The sequence below is a fragment of the Nyctereutes procyonoides genome, unplaced genomic scaffold, assembly GCF_905146905.1.
Source record: "Nyctereutes procyonoides isolate TBG_1078 unplaced genomic scaffold, NYPRO_anot_genome, whole genome shotgun sequence".
NCBI classification, from domain to species: Eukaryota; Metazoa; Chordata; class Mammalia; order Carnivora; family Canidae; genus Nyctereutes; species Nyctereutes procyonoides.
In genome coordinates this window covers 9,386,234-9,409,084 of record NW_026575128.1, presented here as the reverse complement: position 1 = coordinate 9,409,084, position 22,851 = coordinate 9,386,234, and the positions used below count along the sequence as shown (strand labels likewise).

General features: G+C 42.0%; 1 protein-coding gene across 1 annotated transcript in view; it reads right to left on the bottom strand.

Moving 5' to 3' along the window:
- RAB3B (RAB3B, member RAS oncogene family) overlaps positions 1-22,851 on the bottom strand; it is a 71,685-nt gene that overhangs the window by 18,577 nt on the left and 30,257 nt on the right. Inside the window, exons 3-4 of the mRNA XM_055342123.1 lie at positions 7,903-8,021; positions 4,659-4,783 (exon numbers count right to left, since the gene is read on the bottom strand). Of these exons, the coding sequence (XP_055198098.1) occupies positions 4,659-4,783; positions 7,903-8,021 (244 nt within the window). The remainder of the gene's footprint in view (positions 1-4,658; positions 4,784-7,902; positions 8,022-22,851) is intronic.

Below are 22,851 nucleotides of genomic sequence, written 5' to 3'. Positions count from 1 at the left end.
CCTGACACCGCTCTCCCCTTGATTGTCTAGCCCCTGTGGCATGGCCTTCTTTCAATATCATGAGTGCTTCAAGCTCTACCCCACATTAGAACTATTCTTGATCTGGAATATGGCCCTCTGCCTCCCCTCCCCGCCACACACACCCACACACACACTCACACTCACTCTTGGCCTGGCTAACTTTTTCTAATCTTGTAGTTCTCAGCTTCAGTGTTACTTTCTCAGAAGATCTTGATTCTCCAGTCTAAAATTAGATTTTTCTTTCTCACTTTCTTCATAGCACTTGTAACTTATGTTACTTTTATCTGCCCACCATTCCTTCTTTTGGGGAATCACTATTTTAAAGAGTTGTGGTGGCACTATTGGTTATAATACCCGCCTCCCCCCAGCCACTGGGACAGGCACATGACTCACAGGTGGCCAATCATAGTCTTCCCTGACATTGATATTTAGTGGTTGAGAGACAGAAGGCCTTTTTTTGAAGGAGTTGGGAAAATATGAATCTGGCATTGCCATCATCCATCATACTCCTCATGCAGAGTTTGACTGGAGAAGGAAGGAGGCTGAAGGGATAAGCAAAGTTGAGAATCCTGGGTCTAGTGGACTTTCTAGCTACGTGAGTCAATGGATTCTATTTATTTAAAAATATTTTATTTATTTTTTTTGAGAGAGTAAGTCAGAGAGAGAGAGAGAGGAGAGAGAGCACAGCTTGGGGGAGAGGCAGAGGGAGAGGGAGAAACAGACTCCTTGCTGAGCAGGGAGCCTGATGTGGGGCTTGATCACAGGACCCTAGGATTGTGACCTGAGCTGAAGGCAGACACTTAACTGAAGGCAGATACTTCACCGAGGTGCCCCAATAAATTCTATTATAAAAAAATTAAAGCTAGTTTGATTTGGGATTTTATCACTTGCCATAACAAGAGTTCTAATTCATGTAGAACTTACCACAGTTTCTAACAGGTTTATCAAGATATAATTCACACACCATTCAATTTGTCTACAACATTTTAAATTATATATTTATTTGTATAATTATTTGTTTATTGTCCCTTTTCCATGAGTTCCATGACAGTAAGTATCATAGCTGTTTTGTTCACTATTAGATCCCAAGTGCCAACACAGAACCCAGCTCAGAGTAAGTGCTCAATGAGTAAGTGAATAGATGTATGAATGAATGTCTACCCTATTCTGCGTGCTTAGGATAACGGACAAATTAGGCATAACCTGGTTGCTCTCAAGATCTAGCAGGAGAGACAGGTGTCTAAATAGGCAAAGACTGGCAAATAATGGAGGAAATTGTGTAGGACAGACATAGTTTACCATAGTAAACCTGCCCAAATCTGATCTATTCATTAAGGCCCTCTTTAAGCACCTCCCTAAAACCTGCACTAAGAATTAATCAGACTTCATCTATGTTCCTACAAAAATCTGATAGATCTAAACTGGCTCCACTACTTCTTACCTACATAAACTTGAGCACATTATTTAACCCCTCTGCACTTCATTTTTCAGAGTATTGGATATACATTATAATACCAACTTTGAAGGGTTACAGTGAGAATTAAGTGAAACAGTTAAAACACAGCATTTCATATAATGCCTGGATCAATATATATCACTAATTATCATATTTACTGTACAATGAGGTTAAGTAGTTAGGAGCACAGACTATAGAGCCAGACCACTGCTTGGGTTCAAATTTTGCCTCTACCTGTTACTAGCAAGTTACTCAATTTCTATGTGTCTGTTTTCTCATCCATTAAAAAAAAAAAAAAGACAAACCAAAACAATAACCCAACCCATAGAGATAAGAGAAGCACATATATCAGAGGGCTCTAGGGGGATTATATTAAATGAGTAATATTTTAAAACACTTAGAACAGTGCCTGGCACGATGTAAATATGTAATAAATATTTAACCAACTCACTTAAAAAAAAATCTTAGTCATAAGGGCTTGGCATGCCAATTATATTTTTTCCAAACAGAAAACTAACTCACCTTTTAAAACTTAGTCTTGTTTAAGTCTAAGGACTTGACATGCTGAATATGTATTTTTTTATAATACATATAAAAGCATGTACATAAAATCATCTTGCACATTCCCAATGGCATAAGTCTTTCTCTTTGTAAAATGCTACTCTTGACTCATACAGTCAATGATTTATAGTTCCCTGAACACAGAGTGCTGTTCCTCACCTTTGCCAGTGTTATTCCCCTGAAATGTCCTTGCTTCTCCCCCTCACTTGGCTGCTCCTATTTGTCTTCAAGACTCAGCTTGGGCATTATGTTCTCTGATCCCCACCGAGTTAGGTGCCTCCTCTGCGCCCCCACAACCCCCAGCATATCCCTCTATCACAACACTGATCACTTGGGGTATCACTGTTTCTGTCCTTCAGATGGGGGTGTATATCCTATTTCACAGCACAGTACCTGGCATGGAGTAGGCACTCAGGAAGTCTTAATTGGATTGAAATAAGATGAAGTAGCCAAATACTTAATATAATAAAATTTAATCAAAACATATTTTTGCAGTGTCTACTTGGTGCCAGGCCATGTAAGTAGGCACTGTTGGCACAAAAATAAACTAGACTTCATTTCCTGCCCCCCTGGAACTTTAGGGAGGTGGACAAGTAAACAAGTGTACCCAAGTGTGATAGGTACTGTATCTGCTGTGTGTGTGAGGTGGGGGCATGAAAAAGAGCTCTCAGAGCCAGGGGAGGCTTCATAGAAGATGTGAAGCTTGAGCTGTTTTGAAAAGTGAGTGGAGGGATCCCTGGGTGGCGCAGCGGTTTGGCGCCTGCCTTTGGCCCAGGGCGCGATCCTGGAGACCCGGGATCGAGTCCCACGTCGGGCTCCCGGTGCATGGAGCCTGCTTCTCCCTCTGCCTGTGTCTCTGCCTCTCTCTCTCTCTCTCTCTCTCTCTCTCTCTCTCTCTCTCTCTGTGACTATCATAAAAAAAATTAGAAAAGTGAGTGGAAGTTTACTGGCTGGATGAGGGTAGGGGGTGGGGAGTAGAAAAGAACACTCTAAACAGATGGGGTGTAGCCACTGCAGGGAAAGTGCTGGGAGTGTCCCTGGGGACAGCAGGTTGAAAGCATAAAGTGATAGCCAAAGGTCACCCAAATATATGCTTGGCCACATGCCTACTGTTTTGTGAACCTGGGGGACGGGTTGGTGACACTTTCTGGATCCTGTGAACTTCTGTGGTGGGCTAAGAATAGTAAGGTCCAAGATAATCCAACCTCTCTCTTTATTAAACACCTACAGTTTGCTTATTTCTATTCCAGGCCACCCTGGGGAATAGAGGAGGGAAGAAAGAGTATAATATACTCTCCTACACATGTACTCATAATACACATAATACAAATATATACCACACACAACTCACATTTGTCTGTTATACAGTTTACTGCCCACAAGCCCAAATATCTATACTTCAGAGACCATCAGAGAATACCTTTAAACTCCCTACTCCTCAATATTTACAATACCTAGGTTGTAAGACATATTTAGAGAGATTGGCTAAAAGTTAAGCAATATATCCTTTCTTCTAGGGGAAGTTTTCTCCAAGGTGATCCTACATTGAACCTCAATATAGAAAAGACAAGAGAAGACAAGAAAACGGGACACCTGGGTGGCTCAGTCTGTTAAGCCTCTGCCTTTGGCTCAGGTCGTGAACCCGGGGTCCTGGGATGAAGCCCCATTTCGGGCTCCCTGCTCATAGGGGAGCCTGCTTCTCCCTCTGCCCCTCCCCCTGCTTGTGCTCTCTTTTTCTTTCTGTCAAATAAATAAATAAAATCTAAGGAAGGGAAGGAAGAAGCTGCTCTTTGAAGCAAGTATTGGTAGGCGTTCTGCTGTGGGGCCACTGAGACACACCTGAAGTGCCTGGGTCTTGGTGGAGCACAAAGATAAAGGCGCTTTAACTTTGGAAAAAGTCAGAGCATCACTGAGCTGCATACTTAAACCACATTGTTTAATCCCTTCATACAATTACTTTTGTTGTGATTGTGTTTTGGTAAAGAAACATCAGTTTACATTGAGAGAAATTCTAAGACACAATGTTGTGATCACTGTAAGGAGGTTTGATATTAAGGACATAGTCACACCCAACATATAGAGTCTGCTCTACAGTTGCCAATGAAAAGAAGTGCTTCTCTGAACAATGGGTTTGTTTTTATGTTAAGGACTCTCTCGAGACCCTGTAATTGATTATGTTTCTCTCTTTGCATGGCTGATACGAAGCTCAAAAGCCAGTATTTTGGCCCAGTTCTCACACATACCTGGGAACTTAAAATATATACATTTATCTCACCCCTAGCTTCCTCTTAAGTTCCTCCTCCTTCTGCTTTCCCTTTTCTCCAATTTTCTTATTTTTTTATTGATGTACTATGATGATTTTTATGGGACACCTCAAAACCTTTGTGGAAGGAACTGGTGAAGAAGAGTTCATAAATTTAAATTGTACTTATTAATTCAATGTAACAAAATATACACATCATAAATAACATAACCTAAAAGAGCAAAAAGCTTATATGCACATTGCACAAATATAAAACAACGTACACAGAGCACACATGCACATCATCCACAATCGCAGCACCCCCTTATTGTCCCACTCCCATGTAAACATGCACACACACATATGTTGTGCCCATACCAAGCTGTTCTGCAAGGAGCCGCCCCTTCTCAGTGGGAACAACTCTCTCTTCCTCCATGTCACACTTGTTCCCAACCAGGATAACCTGTGCATTGTCCCAGGAGTAGGTCTTGATCTGAGTAGCCCTAAAGAGAGACAGAGAGAGGACTGTGTTAATGACATCCTGCATGCTGGCAAGGACCCTGCGAAACTCGAAGACGTCATTTCCCTTCCAGGGAGCGAACTACATCCACATTATGTCAATGAACTCAGCTGAGGACACATAGATACCTGCCCCGGCTGGCTGCAACAGGTGCTGACCCGTAAGCCCTGCTTGCACACCTCACCCAGCCCTCCTCTCTCCTCACTGGGCGGAAAGCTCTTTCTTTTTTTTTTTTTTTTAATTTTAATTTTAATTTCTGATAGAGAGAGAGAGAGAGAGAGAGAGGCAGAGACATAGGCAGAGGGAGAAGCAGGCTCCATGCACCGGGAGCCCAACGTGGGATTCGATCCCGGGTCTCCAGGATCGCGCCCTGGGCCAAAGGCAGGTGCTAAACCGCTGCGCCACCCAGGGATCCCTGGAAAGCTCTTTCTAAAACATCTATCTGACCACTTTAAGTCCTTTCTTAAAAGGACTCATCTATAGCCCTCCCGACTAGCTGAGTGATGAAGTGTTCAAGACCTAAGGTGTTCAAGACCATTCACATCCTATCTCTGCAGCTTCATCATACTTCCTCCCACTTCCCACCCATGCTGCAATGCTCTTCCATGGCTTGTGCCTCTGCCTATACTGGGAGTCCCTTCCCCGCACTAACTCATTCCCAGAGCTGATCCCATAATTCCTTGGGGGAAGCCTTCTCAGGCTTTCTCAGGCCCAGCTAGTCTCTCCTTCCTCTTCCATGACTTATAAACATTCATTAAGGTCTCAGATGATTATCTGTAGAAACTAAAATATCAGCAGTGATTTCCTTTATATAGGATGGGTTATGAAACTTTTAAAAAATACTTTTCTGTAGGAGCTCTGGGGTGGCTCAGCTGATTAGGTGACTCACTCTTGATTTCGGCTCAGGTCATGATCTCAGGTCACAGAATCAGAGTCTGCTTGCCCCTCTCTCTCTCTGCTCTCCTCATCCCGTCAAATAAATAAATAAAAATCCTTGAAAAAAATGCTTTGCTGTATTTTTCAAGTTTTAAAACTGAACATATGCTACTTATATAATGAGAAACAAAATTTTTAACATAAGGAATAAAACAGGACCCTTATATCGTGGATATATCTCTTTGTGGGGATGGGCCTAACTCTGTCTCTAACCACTCCAACAGATAGAAATGATTATTTCTCCTTTTGGTTCCCTACACCTTTACTGCAGCACCTGTTACATTTGGCTGAATTTATAAGTCTCTCCTTGAAGGCAGGGATAGTCTCATTTATCTTTGGAGTGCCTGTCCCCAGCACAGAGCACAGAGCAGAGAAGGTGTCCACAAATGTCTGATGAATGAATAGGCCAGCAAATGATTAATCCTGTGACCCTAGCAGATCTTAAATGTGACCCTATCCTGACACTGACACTCAATTTAATGCAACCCTAAATACAACCTGGACGGATTACCAACTCTGCTCCTAAAGCTGAACCCACCACTAATTTTCTCTTTAAGTGTGAGAAGCCATTGCCTCAAGCTACGTAATTCACTCAGCCACATTTGCTGTGGGCTGCCAGGTGCTGAGCACTGGGGCTCAGGTGGTGGGTGGAGGCTAGTCTAGGACCAAGTCGCTCAGAGGCAAAACTGAAAGGCTAGGGCTTGGAAGCATAGACACTCAATCTTCAGGGAACTAGAGCCAACTCTCCATGTGTCCTCTTCCTGTCATCTTCCTCCTTCCTCCCACCCCCATCCACTCTCAGCTTCCAGATTAGCAACTCAGGTTATTCTTGGAGGAATCGTCACCAGGTGTTAAAATCACTGTGTTCCTGAGACAGAATGAACAGGGACTGATTTGTTGAAAGGGAAGAAAGTCAAGGCCAACAGAGAATGAGCAGTGTGGAGACACTTAAAGAAAGAGCTTCTCACTCCATGGTAGGAGGTGGGGGGAAAGATGGAGAGGGAGTGAAGGAGGAGGAGGGAGACAGAGCATGATTGAAGAGAAGAGAGGAAATAAGAAAGGGGAAAAGGAAGAGAAAAGGGAAGAGAAAAAAGGGAGAAACAAGAAAAGAGAGCAAGGAAAAAAGAAAAAGGAAGATAGTACTTGTTAAAAGGGAAGAGAGAGAGAAAGGAGGGAGGGGAGAATGACCGGCAGGCTGAGAAGGAGAACGAATGATAGACGTATGGTTGGCACCCGGGACAGTCTGCAAAGTCACCCTCAGCTCAAGGCTACAAGGCCCCAACAGTACTTCACATACTGCAGCATCTGTTCTGTCAGAGAAGGGAAGTCCTCAAAGGGTGACTATTGTGCAAAGGGGAGCAGATCAGCTTGGCGCTGGCCAGCACTGCTGCAGCACCCCGGGTCTGCTCAGCCTCTCTGGCTCCGGAAGAAGACCCATGGCAACAGATGCTCCACCTTTTCCCATCCTCATCCTTTTCACTGATTAGGGGCAAGAATCCCGGACTGTTCCTCTTACCTATCCTCCCCCTCATGCTCCCTTCTCCCTGTGAGTTATGCTCCCGGAAGAAAGATGTAAGTTACTCAGAGGTTGTGCCTCAGGAGCTGTGCTTAGTTCCATTGTATAGTGGATCTTTACAAACGTTGAATGGATGTGCTTTAAAAAAAAAAGATTTTAGGGCAGCCTGGGTGGTTGAGTGGTTTGGCGCCTGCCTTCAGCCCAGGGTGTGATCCTGGAGTCCCGGGATCCAGTCCCACGTCGGGCTCCCTGCATGGAGCCTGCTTCTCCCTTTGCTGATGTCTCTGCCCCACCACCCCCTCTCTCTTCCTCTGTCTCTCATGAGTAAATAAATAAAATATTAAAAAAAAGATTTTATTTATTTATTCATGAGAGATACAGAGACAGAGGCAGAGACACAGGCAGAGGGAGAAGCAGGCTCCCCCTGGGGAGCCCGATGTGGGACTCAATCCCGAGACTCTGGGATCATGACCTGAGCCAAAGGGAGACGCTCAACCACTTAGCCACCTAGGTGTCCTGAATAAATGTGCTCTTGAACCCCATCCTAGGGATAAACTTCATGGGGAAGTTGTATGTGGATTCACTCACACAGCAGGTTTTCCTAGACAGTTTGATGAAGAATGAATGAACAAGGTGAATGAATCTCATACCAATCTTGGACAGCATTGAAGGAATCCTCATTGGTAATGTCATACATCAGAATGAAGCCCATGGCCCCACGGTAATAGGCTGTGGTGATGGTCCGGTACCGCTCTTGTCCAGCTGTGTCCTGGGTGGGAAAAGGAAAGAGTTAGCTTCCTAGAAAGTCTGCTTTTGTTCCAAGAAATCCTTAGACTAATTAACAACTAACCCAAGGTGTATTTAAGGATCACCTATTATGTGTCTTGTACTGTACTTGGTAAGTGGAATAAAATGGTTTTTAAAACCTCATAAAGGGGGCACTTGAGCGGCCCAGTGGTGAGCATCTGCCTTGGGCTCAGGGCGTGATCCCAGGGTCCTGGGATTGAGTTCCACATCGGGCTGTGTCTCTGCCTCTCTCTGTGTGTGTCTCTCATGAATAAATAAATAAAATCTTAAAAAAAAGAAACTCATAAAAATCCACATCGGGCTGTGTCTCTGCCTCTCTCTGTGTGTGTCTCTCATGAATAAATAAATAAAATCTTAAAAAAAGAAACTCATAAAAATTGAGGTACCTTAGTTGCCTCAGTTGACTAAGCATCTGCCTTCAGCTCAGGTCATGATCCTTGCCTGGGTCCTGTGATCAAGCCCCAGGTCAGACTCCCTGTTCATTAGGAAGCCTGCTTCTCTTCTTCTGCTGCTCCTCCCTCCCCCCATGCTCTCTTGCTCTCTCTCAAGTAAATAAATAAAAATCTTTTTTAAAAATAAAGAAAACTTCATAAAAATTAATAAGAAAATAACTGAGGGGCACCTGGCTGGCTCAGTCACTAGAGCAGATGACTCTTGATCTTGGGGTTATGAGTTCAAGTCCCATGTTGAGGGGGGCAGAGTTAACTTAAGAAAAAAAAAGGAAAGAAAGAAAATAATTGAAATTCCAACAGAAAAATGAGCAAGAGGAACAAACGATTCACAGGAAAAAAGGCAAATGAATAATTATTATGTAAAAAGATTTTAACTATTTAATTATAATTCCCATTATAGATTGTAATGTAATGTGTGATGTGCAACCTCACACCTTGCTTGTGGAAACTTGGTTAAGTCTTTCTGAAAAATCAATTTCAAAGTCTCAAGACATTTAAAAATATTTGCACTCTTGACCCAGAAATTTTCCTCCTCAAAATTTTTGCTACAAAATTAGAAAATCAGACCTATGTACAAAAATATTTGCTGGGACATGGGACATGCTTGTATATGTGATATAATATCAGTTTTGTAACTATAAATTCAGAGAAGAAAACTGGAAAGAAGCACATCAAAAGATTAATAGTGACTATCTCTGTATAAGGGTTAAGAATTACAGGGATTTTAATTTTTTTCTTGCATTTTTATTTTCTCTAAAATAAGCACATATTGCTCTTATATAAGGAGAAATAAATATTTTGCTTAAAAAGTAACCAACACATGGTGGGAACATAAGATGGTGTAGTCACTCTGAAGAACAGTGTGGAGGTTCTTCAAGAAGTTAAAAATAGAGATACCCTATGACCCAGCAATTGCACCACTGCATATTTATCCCAAAGATACAGATGTAGTGAAACGTCGGGGCACCTGCACCCCAATGTTCACAGCAGCAATGTCCACAATAGCCAAACTGTAGAAGCCTCAGTGTCCACGGACAGATGAATGGATAGAGAAGATGTGGTCTATGTATACAGTGGAATATCACTAAAAGCCATCAGAGAGGATGAACACCCACCATTTGCTTCGACGTGGATGGAACTGGAAGGTATAATGCTGAGTGAAGTAAGTCAGTTGGAGAAGGACAATCACCATATGGTTTCACTCATATGTGGAATATAAGAAATAGTGAAAGGGACCATAAGGGAAAGGAGGGAAACTGAGTGGGAAAAATTAGAGAGGAAGACAAATCATGAGAGATCCTAACTCTGGGAAACAAACAAAGGACTGTGGAAGGGGAGGAGGGGGAGGAGATGGGGAGAGGCGGGTGGGAGATGGGGTAAGTAGGTGACGGGCACTAAGGAGGGCACTTGATGGGATGAGCACTGGATGGTATACTATATGTTGGGAAATCGAATTTAAATTTTAAAAAAGAAAAAAATAATAAAATAGGCATAAGAAAAGAGATTGAGAGAAAAAGAAGCAAACTGTAAAACAAACTCTTAACTCTTGAGAACACATTGAGGGTTGCTGGCAGCGGATAGGCTAGATGGGCGATGGGTATAAAGGGAGACACTTGTGGGGAGCACTGGGTGTTGCATGGAAGTGATGAATCTCTTAAATTCTACTCCTGAAACTAATATTACATTATTATGTTAACTGGACTTCAAATAAAAACTTGAAACAAACAAACAGAAAAGTAACCAACACAATTCTTTATTTTAAGCAGATCACAGTCTAGTTGGAAAGACTGTAAACAAAACAAGCAAAAACAAGACCAACAGCTAAGTGTTATTGGAACACATTGGGATGCTTCACAAATGTCCATACAGTCCTTAGGTGAGGGACCAGCCCATCTTCTCTGTTTTGTTACAATTTTAGAATGATGATACTTGAGCATGTATAAAACATTTCCTCATGTATTAACTTATTTAAATTTTATGAAAACCCAGTGATAATCAGTATTATTAGCATTTGCATTTTATAGTTGAGAATGCAAAAGTGCAGCCAGGGTAAGTGACTTTCCCAAGGTCACAAAACTGGTGACAAAAGCTATGCTTTAAATCTAGGACTTCTGATTCCAAGTCCAATGCATATACCACTAAACCTCAACCAATGAAAGACGTATGCACAAGTATTTCTTGAACACAATCTATAATGATAATAAAAACAAATAAGGGAACAATGATAACTACACCATGCCATTATTTGTACATATGTTGCACTTGTTATGCACACACTTCAGAAAAAACCTGTAGGGCATATATGGTTACTCCATTTTACTCCAGGTGAGGAAATTGAGGCTCAGAGAGATGGTCACTAAGTGTCAGAATTGCAATTCAAAGTAAGTCTGGCTCCTACACTCATGACAATTTATACGTTAGCCATGAACCATGTTTTGTGTGATATAAAAATGAACCAAGCACAATCCCTGCCCTCAAGGATCCTCAGTAAAAGTGCAGAGGTACTAAGACATACCAGTAGACTGATAATTAGCAGTATGTGGCAATATGTCACTAGTTCCATTAGTTCCAGATAATCAGTATAAAGAAAACGTGTCACACAAGTCAGGTAAGATAGAAATATGTGGTTTTGGTAATTATAGAAGATGTCAAAGCAGAGAGAGTGTTGTCAGTTAGGAAATACTGAGTTATTCAATAACAAAGCAATCCTCAAATCTCAGCAGCTTAAACAAGGTTTTATTTTTTACTATTGCTACATATCCACTAAGGGTTGGCCAGATGCTCTGCTTTTTGTCTTTCTTATTCCAAGATAAAGACTGACACGGCAACAACCAGAGAGAAAAAGTGTGTGAGTCATGTGTTGGCTCTTAAAACTTCCACTTCTCTCATTTCACTAGCTAAAGCAAGTTACACACACTCACATCCAAGAAAATGCAATCTCATAATATGCCCAGGAGGAGAATCATAAATGTGGTAGACAATGAAGCTCCCACTAATGGAATCTGTACCAAATCCAGAAGCATTGCCCCGAAAGATGTGCTTATTTGACAACAGTAGGAGGACAACAAGGACTTTTCTAAAGGAAAATTTTCTAAGCAGAGAAGCAAAGGAGAAGTATTTTGGCAGAAGGAAGAGTTTTTGCCATTGAGTACTCCAAAAGAACTTAAGGAATGGTAGGAAATAGAAAATTGGTTGGTGCTGAAGCTAGAGAGGGTGTTAAATGTTGTACTATGGGATTTGGACTTTACCTCTTTTTTTTTTCTTTCAGGTTGCATGTCCAGTGCAGAGCCCAATGTGAGGCTCAAACTCATGACCTTGAGATCAAGACCTGAGTTGAGATCAAGAGTCAGATACTCAGCCAACTGAACCACTATGGGACTTTATCTTTTAAAATAAAAGATTTTGAGGCAGGGAATTATCATAATTAGATCTGAACTTTATTTAGAAAGATCACTCTGGCTTGATGTGGAGAATGGACTGGAGGAAAAGAGGGGAGGAAGTAAGCTACTTAGAAGATCTTTGCAGTGGTTCAAGTGAATTCCAATCAGGATTTGAACAAGAACGGTAGCAATGAGAATGGAGTAGAAACAGATTCAAGAGGGATTTAAGAGATGAGTTGTAGGGCATGGTATTGGATTAGAGCCAAAGAGATGAGAAATCGAGGATAACAGTTATGTTCCTGGCAGGGCTCATTTTCTCCATATCCTCAGCAATTCAGCTCTGGCCAGACTTGCACAACCTTACTCAGCAAAACAAAATCTGTACTTACTACCCCCACCACCCTTGGGGAGCGTATAAATCTCCATCTCCTTTTGTTGAGCATGTTTTTTGGGTGTCTTACTCCTTATACCCTTACACCTCAAGCAGCTTATCAGAATAGTCCTCCTAACCACATACACTACTTCTCCCTAAGGGTTCTGGCAAATACAATTTTCTCCAGTTTATAAATCAGTGAATGGATGAATGAATTAATGAATAAATGAAGAGATGGACGAGTGAGTGAACATGTAACACTGGGAATTTTAGGCACTACTGAGAGAAATCATCAGTTTGCACTATCTATGCAGAAGTTTTGTGTGTATCTATGAAACACTTCAGCAGGATTTGATCCACCCCACCCCCACACACCCTTGCCTCAACTTTCTGAGCTTCTTGGAGTCAACACCACAGATGAGACTCTTTCCACACAAATCTTGTCCCATAGGGTTTTGTCCCATTCAGACTAGTGATTCTGAGGCCCAGGCATGATTTTTGAACAGCTTCACTGCTATTGGGTCTAAACCCTTCTCACTCCATCTCTGTTGTACCATTTTCCCAGCTCTGACTGGAGCCTGGCCCTGTGCCCCAGCTCTTTGACAGAAAAGTCTTGTCACCCAATTGATGTCCAGCTAAGCCCCACAGTGGGTGTAGAGATTATATAAAATAAAACAATAAAGTAAAATAAAATAAAAGCTAGTGTGGAATAACAAATGAGCTTGGAAATGGAACCAGTTTCATCTCTGTGCTCCTAGTGCTTAGCACAGGGCTGTGCATTCCATTAGAGATTCAATCACCACTTGCTAAACAAAAATGCCACATAGTTTTGAGATTGAGAGCATGGTCTCTGGAGTTAGACTCCTGGGTGTGAATCTCTGTTCTACTGCCTCGCTTACAATGTGGCCATGGTAGGCAGCCTCTAAAATGCTTCCCAACGATCACTGTCTCCTGGTATTTATGCCCTTGTGTAATCCCCTCCTTGGGCAATTTGCCTTTTTGAGCCTTAGTCTCGTCATCTATAAAATGGGAATAATAGCAATATCTACTTATTGTGAAGAATAAGAAAGGTATTAATTCTAAAATGCTTGGAACAGTCCCTAGTACATAGTAAGTGCCATAAAAGAATCAGAATTATTATTTCTGTACTTCCAGAGTTAGCCCCAGGCACAGGGCCAGCTTCCCAGGGTCTGCCCAGCTGGAGTAGATGAGTTTCATGCTATGTGTCACTTCCCACTCATTCAAACATGCCCAGGGCTGCCTCCAGCCAGAGTCTTAATATGATGCTTCCCTCAAAGAGTAGCAAATGGCCTGATGGAAAGGGAACAGATGAGTGTAAAAGTTGAGCAGGGCTTGGTCTGACTCCCAGCTCTGCGATTCATCAGTTGTGTGATTTTGGAAAGCTTGTATTATTTTTTTTCATCTCTCTGACACTCAGTTTCCCCACATCTAGAATAGAAATAATAATGCTGTTTGCAATTAAATAAGATTTTAAAAAATGTCTAGCTCATAACTGGTATGTAAATATGGGAGTACATATCATTTTCATTATTACCTAACTCTTCTAAGCCTTCATTTTCTCATTTATAAAGTAGTGATGATAATAATACCACCCTTGAAGTGCTTTATGTATGATGAATACAGATCATGTATTTGTAGAGCTTGGCACAGTGCCATGCACACAGTAGGTGCTCAGAAAGGTCATAGTAGTTCCTGCTACTACTATTGATAGTGTCATTATGGTTATTTCACCTGAAGAAAAACAAAGTTGGAAACCACAACAATCCAGCTCTCACTGTCCTGTGCTCAATGGAAAATAGCCCAGAGAATTGCTCCTGAAGCTCCCTCTCTCTCCCTCTGTCTTTTATTTTTAAAAATCACTTTGACAAACATAGATTCCCCTCCTACTGATGAGAGTCAGAAATAGAACCAAAGAGGAGACAGGAAGGAGGAGAAAGAAAGAGGCATGAGTCACTGGCTACTTGATGAAGGAGACCATGTCATCAAGAGTAATCAATTCACTTCTGTGAACCAGGCATTCATTGAGCTCTTTCTACAGGCAGAGCATTATGACAAAGACTAGACACCAGGGTGAGAAGCCACTGCCCCAGCCTCCAGCAGCCCCATGTGGCAGCAGGCACACAGGCAAGGGGGAAAGAAGCTAACATCAACTGAACACCTACTATGTGCCGGATATTTTGAAAAATGCTTCATAAATGGGATCTTATTATTTACAGTAACAAAATAAAACTGCTAGTTTTATTTTATTGAGCATTGTAATATGCCAGGCCCCATGCTAAGCACCTTTCCTACTTTACTTAATTATCAAACAGCCTTGAAATACTGTTATCTCTATTTACAGAGAAGAAAAAGTTAAATAATTTGCCTAAGATCTTGCAACCAGCTCCTGGCACACTGAGATTCAAACTTGGATCTGTCTGATTCCAAAGCCTATGCTCTTCCCGGGGTGCCTTTTACTCCGCATCATTTCTCTTAATTGTTACAGCAGCCTAAAGTAGAACAAGTTTGAGTCTCCATTTTATATATAAATTAACTGAGGATCTCAGAGATTAAATAAATTGCTAGAGTCACAAGATATAAGGAGACAGAGTCAGGATTCAAATTCTGTCTTTTGACCACAGCCTGTGCATTTTCAGTACAACCTATAGCCCAACCAGACTATGTACTCTTGATCCCCTTCCACCCCCAGGGTAGAACGCAGCCCACTCCGCAGCCTACAGCCCCTCCCGCCCTCAGATAGGAGGTCCTCTAAGCCTTCCTGGGGAAAACAATCTCTGCTTCACCAGAGGGTAAGGCCGTATATTACCCACAGAGTTTAAACAGAATCACATGTGTCTGGCACACAGGTGCTTGACCAATATTAGTTATCTTCTTCATCTTCCACTGAATCATCAACCCAACACAGATCCTTCATTTCTTTCTAGAGTTTCCTCATGGTCGCCCACACATGCCACACTCACTTCTGCTCCATATTTCTGTTCATGCTACTCTCTGCCACATATGCCCTCTCTCAGCTCCTTCATTTGTCTTAACTACCAGATTGTTGAATTCTAAAGTTAAAAGGAAATCTTAAAAGTTATTCAATTTAGAGATGCCTGGATGGCTCAGCGGTCGAGCATCTGCCTTTGGCTCAGGTCATGATCCTGGGGTCCTTGGATCAAGTCCCACATTGGGCTGCCTGCATGGAGCCTGCTTCTCCCTCTGCCTGTGTCTCTGTGTCTCTCATGAATAAATAAATAAAATCTTTTAAAAAAGAAAAGTTATTCAATTTACCCTCTCACTCAAAACTCCATAGCACACTTGTATTGGGTGTTTCTTTTTCTTTTTCTTTTCTTTTCTTTTTTTTTTTTAATCAGATTTTTATTTATTTACTTGAGAGAGAGAGTGCGTGAATGTACAAGTGGGGGTAGGGGCAGAGGGAGAAGCCGACCCCTGATGAGCAGGGAGCCCGACAGGGTACTAGATGGCAAGACCCTGAGATCATGACCCGAGCTGAGGGCAGCTGCTTAACTGACTGAGCCACCCAGGCGCCATATTGTTTCTAATATTGGCTTCCCACAACCTTAAAAGGCAGCCATTCCACTGATGGACAGTTTTGATTATTAGGACATTCCTTCTTTCTGTTGAGCTGAAATCTGCATGTGGTAATTTCTATCCATTGATTTAATTCTGTTCTCTGGAGACACAAAGAATAAATCTAATTTTTTACTCATGTGGCAGCCTTCCAAATATTTAAACTCTATGTTTGTTTAGCTCTTAGAGGTTATAAAGTTTGTTCTTATTATCTCAGTTAATTTCCAAAGAAATCCTATGAGAGAAGAACCAACTCCCCATTCCACAACAGAGGCAACTGAAGCTTGCGGAGGCGAAAGACAGTGGACAATGGAAAGGGGCTTAAATAAAACCGGGTCTTTTGGCTCCAAGGGACCACAGCTCTTTGCTACATCTCTGTTTTAAATCACCTGTCACAGGGACCTGGACAATTAGCCTATTGACCAGAACAGTGATGGGAACTTGAAACTGTATCCGGGAGGAACAACTACAGGAAGTAAGATGCCGAGTACTCTGGGGAATGGCACTGCTACCTTGGAATATCTAAAATGCCTAACAGGTTTTCCTCTTTTTGTCTTTCTTTTCTTTCAAGGCTGCACTGGGTCTGGCAGTGTTGGCTAGGTCCTGAAGACCAAAGGAGGAGTACAACAAAATACTTGCTTGAAACTCACCCCAGAAAGTAAACCTGCACTGGATGGGGTTCTGAGGCCTGGGAGGCTGTTACCATAGAGCCTGCCTGTGCCTTTTCTTGAGGCAACACTCTTCCTTTGGAGCTCAGCTCAGCTGAGAAGTTGCCCTGACCATCCTGGCAAAGTCAAATGCTCCAATTACATGCTGTCCTGGCACCATGTACTTCTCCTTTGTAGCTCTCATTCCCACTGTAATTTTGTATTTATTTGTGTAATTATTTGATTAAAGTCTGTCTCCCCGGCCAAACTGCAAGTGCCACAAGAACAGGATGTCTGGTTTTGCTTACTATTGTGTCTCGGTGCCTGGCATAGCACTAGCACATAAGGGCTGGGGGGGGAGATTTCCAACAAATACTTGTTGAAAGGATGAATTTATTGGGTGTCTGCAACATTTTCAATAGAGCACACTGAATGTCGGATGGGTCTAAAATCCAAATCTCATTATTTCCCTCTTGATCTCAATCCCTTCTGTGGCCTCTCCTGTGGCCTTACACCTAAGGTCCAAACTTCTCAGTAGAACATACTTCAGGATCTAGTTCAGGCTTCCCTTCAGTTACTTCCCTCTCTCACCTCCACTGAACCCATGATTCAGGTTTTGCCTAACTACCTGTGGGCCTTTTGCTGATATGCAGATGTTGGCCTACAGTCCCCTTCTCCTTTATAATTCACAAACTCATTCAAAGGTCACATCCTCTCTGAAGCTTTCCCTGACCTTCTGTCCCCTGACAAAGTAACTTCCCTCTCTATCCTTTCATGCTTTGGCATTATATCAGTGGACACATCACAGTTATTATAGTTACTAGTTTATTTATCTGTCTCCTCTTTCAGATAATGAGCATCTTGAGACCCCATCTTATATTTAGCTAAATCCCCTGGCATATAGTAGGCACTTATGAAAGACGCCTGGGTGGCTCAGTGGTTGAATGTCTGACTTCGGCTTGGGCGTGATCCCGGGGTCCTGGGATTGAGTCCTGCATCAGGCTCCCTACAGGGAGCCTGCTTCTCCCTCTGCCTGTGTCTCTGCCTGTGTGTCTCTCATGAATAAATAAATAAAATCTTTTAAAAGGAAAGAAGACTGCTGAATGAAACTCAAGGGCTGACCATGTGCTGGATAGGGAAAACTCATTTAGAACTTCAAGATTGATTAGAAAAGGGTCTGTGAGATTGTACAAACCACCCCCTCTTACTGGACCCTTCCTATGTCATAGACAAAGGGGGGAGCCCAGAGCAGTGACAGAACTTGGAAGGTCACACAACTACTAAGAGGTCATTTCTGGGGCCTCCATCCCTGTGGCATTCCTTCTCCCCCCAGCCAGACTCCTCCCTCCTCCCTCTTCAATTTACTACCTCTGGGCCATGTTGGGAGTTAGAAATATTGAGCACCAAGAAGGCAGGTAAGGACAGCTTCCAGACTGGCTCTCCCCACACCCTACCCTCTGACCCACAGCTGCCAAGCTCTTTGTATTTTGCAGCAGCACGGAGCAGAGGCATTATGTCCCCTGGGAATGGGAGGAAATCAAGAGGTAGAGAGCTTCTCAGGGAGAGTCAGTGGATCCTGGGAGAAGCAGAGAGCTGAAGAATGGGTAAGTGATCTCTTGGAGCTAACTTGGTGTTACACCCATCTGTCCTCAGCAGTACAGACCACACTGCAGAGCCCCTACAGTGTATAAACATTTTATTGTGTTATCTTATTGGATACTAACAATAACCCTGGATGCAGACTTTTTAGAGCCAGAAGAAATCAATCTTAGCTCATCCAGTCTGACTCCTTTATTTTGCAGGTAGGGAAACTGAGACCTAGGGAGGTCTTTCCAAAGTCATATGGCTACTGGGCTGGGGTGGGACTTAAATCCAACTATTTGGACTCCACAGGATGTTTTTTTTCCAGCATACTACGTATTACTGTCGCTAGTGGTTTACAGGTGAGAAAATTAAAGTCTAAGGATGTATAGGTAGCAAGTGATAGATCCTTGAAAGCTCAGGGCAGGAAAGAGGTCACTGGAATCCAGGACTCGGGACTATGCAGCACTTCCCTGCCCACTATAATCTTCTCTGACATTTGAGGTCCAGATCAAAGAGCACCTACTCCAGAAAGTTCTTTGGGATCCAGCATCAAAATTTGTCATCATTCCTTCTGGGCTCCCACACAATATACATGGGACATTATTTTAGTGACAGAAGAGCACAGAATATTAGAGCAGGAAGGCCCTTATGAGAATAATCAATTCCACAAATCTTTATTGAGCCCACACTATGCCAGTGAAAAAAATCCATGTAATCTCTGCTCTGGGAATTCTCAGTCTAGTGGAGAAGTTACCTCACATGTGACAAATCCCATGTCACATACATAATGGGTCAACTCCCTCATCTTATAGGTGGGAAGTCAAGGCCCACAGAGACGAGTGCCCTGGATTCTTATTTAGGGCATTGGTCTCTTACACAAAATCCTCAAAAACTCAAAACTCAAGATCTCTCAGGGATATAACTATTGATTTCCATTAAGATATAGGCAATACATTTTACTTCAAGCAGATAAACTAACCATCAAAGAACTTCCTTTCATTGTTCCTCAATATATCTGGCATGTCTTGGGTGTTCAATAAATATTTTCTGAATGAATGGATGACAGCACTTATATCAGGGATTTGTTTCGACTCCGATCTGTATCTCCTCATTTAGACTGTGGGTTCGGGCTATGTCTTTCATTTCTGTACCTTCAGCAATGTCTAAAGCAGTGCCTGGCATGTGACAGGTATTCAAAAATACTAAATGAACAAAGAAATGAAAAAAGGAGAGCAGGGTAGATAATATGATCTCTCTGTTGTCCTAAAAAACAAATGACATCCCCCCAACAAACACTCCTCTTCTTGAACCCCCTCCTTTCCTCGGAGTCTATGAAACCTTGCTTCACCAAAGTGTTCCCTTTATCCCCCCCCCCCCCCCCCGCTCCTGCTCTGTCTTCTACACGGGCTCTTAATCTTCCCTTAGGCTCCTCACTTCCAAGTTAGTTTCAGAAGGAAATTTCCAGTTATATGGGAACCTCTCCACTAGTCTGAATGCCTCTGAAATATATACAGTTGACTATTAATTATGACCTATTTCATTGTGTCTTCTCTAGCTAATAAGCCTTTAACAATACCCAGCACAGATCTGGGCACATAACAGGTATTTTAAAGACACCTGCTGAATGAACCATCATTCATAAAACCCTAGTGCTTTGGCATGGACAAATTTAGCATCAGAGTTACCAACCCATTTCGTCCTCCCCCTTTTTGCCTCCAAATTGACATCAGCACCATTCAGAGCATTCTAAGAAGTCTGTCTGAGGAATTCACTTAATTTTTCTCTTCCTGTATCTTTTAGGTGACTCACCCAACTCCCCTTCAAGACAGGAAGAGGTGGGGGAAGAAGTGAGGTAGGAGAGGGCCAGGAGGAAAAAGAGAAGCTTGGAATAAGATTATACCAGGTCACAGCAAGTAAAAGGAAATAAGAGTCAGACTTTGTACTGAGAAATTGCCAGTGATAAAAATAGGAACCTTGTTGAACAGACAATTTGCAGAAAACAAATGGTTAATAAATATATAGACAATCATTCAATAACTAATCAGAGAAATGCAATTTGAAATGATGAGATAACATTTTTTGCCTATTGAATTAGCTAAGATTAAATAACATAACATCCCATGCTGGCAAAGATAGAGCAAAACCGGAATTTCACTATTGAAAATCTATTTAAAGGAAATAATCTGAAACCTAGGAAAAGTTTTACACACAAGGATGGTCACTGATCACTGTAACATGATTCAGAACAGCCCCAAACTGAAAAGTGGTTAAACATTCAAATAATGGAGAACAACTAAGCTTTGAGAGGCCAGAGATTGTGGCTCATTCTTTTACCATGATTTAGAGTGCCCAACACATGTAAGTGCAACAACTACTGTTGAATGCATGAATTAATGAACGCATTTGGTGCAACCTCCCTATAATGTACAATGAAATCTTTAAAAACGTATTCATAAAAATTAGCTATACTTACATCATAAAGTCACATTTTTTAAAAAAGCAAGATATAAAAATTGAATGATCTAGCTAACTCCAGCCTCACTGGAGGCTTGGTCTTGAAGGTCTTGAATGCCAGGTGCTTGGAGAGTGTCCTGACATGTTAAAAAGGCATAGAAATGAAACCGGAAATAAACCAATCAAAATATCAATAATTTTTTCTTCTTTATGCTTGCATGTAATCTTAAGGTATTTTTTTAAATGAGCATATATTACTTTTATAATTAAGAAAAACTAAGCTCATAGTTAAGTAGTGGCAGTTGCTATTAATATTAATATTCCTAGGAGAAAAAAATAGGGCTAAAACATGGAGAATAAACTATAAGTTGATAATTGTTGTAGATACAGAGTGCATGTTTTTTTATTTATGTATTTATTTATTTATTTGTTTGTTTGTTTATTTATTTATTTATATTGATGTTCAATTTGCCAACATATAGCATAACACCTGGTGTTCATCCCACCAAGTGCCTTCCTCAATGCCCATCACCCAGTCACCCCAACCCCCCACCCACCTCCCTTTCCACCACCCCTTGTTCGTTTCCCAGAGGTAGGAGTCTCCATGTTTTGTCTCCCTCTCTGATATTTCCCACTCATTTTCTCTCCTTTCCCCTTTATTCCCTTTCACTATTTTTTATATTCCCCAAATGAATGAGACCATATAATGTTTGTCCTTCTCTGATTGACGTACTTTACTCAGCATAATACCCTCCAGTTCCATCCACGTCGAAGCAAATGGTGGGTATTTGTCGTTTCTAATGGCTGAGTAATATTCCATTGTATACATAGACCACATCTTCTTTATCCATTCATCTTTCCATGGACACCGAGGCTCCTTCCACAATTTGGCTGCTGTGAACATTGCTGCTATAAACATTGGGGTGCAGGTGTCCTGGTGTAGAGTGCATGTTATATTTAGTCTCCCTACTTGAGTGTGTGTTTGAAATTTTCCACAAGAAACAGTTAAAAAGAAAAAAAAAAGGTACAGCCTGATACAGCATGGCGTTTAGGGAGAGTATAAGCAATTCCATTTTCACTGAAGTATAAAATATTCAGAAGGATTGTAAGATGTCCACTTTTTCACATTTTACATCTCTGAAATAAGAATATAAATTACAATTGATAGCATTTTAGATTCTCTAAAACAGTACTTAAAATACTAGGTAGGGGAGGAAGTAGGAAGTGAGGCTGGAGTTAGCTAGATCATCAAGGTCTTGAATGCCAGGCCAGGTGCTTGGACAGTGTCCTGAAGAGACCAGGGAGCTACCGAGGGTTTTGTGGTGCCCAACATGGGTCCTATCACCTGGAAGACATTCAGAAAGTGTGAGAAAGTGTGTGCTAAATGGTGAGGCCCCTGGGGATGGGGACACTGCTGTTTATGTCAAGAGTCAACAAAATTGCCGTTTATGGAAGAAGTGTTTGAGGCCTTGCTTTACCCCCTTCATCACCTCATGAGTCTCAAATCTCTTCAGCTCTGCAGGGCTGAACCATTGGGTTGTCTCATAAAAGTTGCGTTTCTCCCTCCAATCCCTTATAGTACTTCCATTTTACTGGAAGTAAGAATCATTTCTTCAGAATTTGAGCCAGCACCATAGCTGAATAGCTCATGTGAATGTCCACAGGCTTTGGACCTTCCACAGCACCTTTTGACATGACTTCAAATCCCAAAATCTCAGCTTGGAGCCTGGTCACAGATTTACTTATGAACTCATTTTCAAACAGAGAAACAAAGAGTTAAAATACAGATGGCAGATAGGAGATTAGAATAAACTCTTCAGGACATCTAGGACTTAACTAGAAAGACAGTCCAGGATCTCTGCCCTACCCTGGGCTGTACTTTCCCTTTGGTTTCATAGCTGCCTTCTTTGGGGAGTTGGCCCAAGTCACCATAGCAGACAAGTCCCCTGAGGATAATTTGCATACAGGTGCCAGAGTATTCTAGAAATAGGATAAACACAAAGCAAATGCCTTGAAATTTATTTACAAGGGATGGGAGACAATCATCTGAAGAGGGAGGGAGACTCTGTCAGAGGCAGCCTGACAATAGTAAGGGAGCCATGTGTTGCAGGCCGGGAGTCAGGAAGCCTGGGTAGGATTCATCCTACCACTAACTTGCTTTGAGGGGGGTTATAATTCTTTTTTTTTTAATTTTTATTTACTTATGATAGTCACACAGGGAGAGAGAGAGAGGCAGAGACACAGGCAGAGGGAGAAGCAGGCTCCATGCACTGGGAGCCCGACGTGGGACTCGATCCCGGGTCTCCAG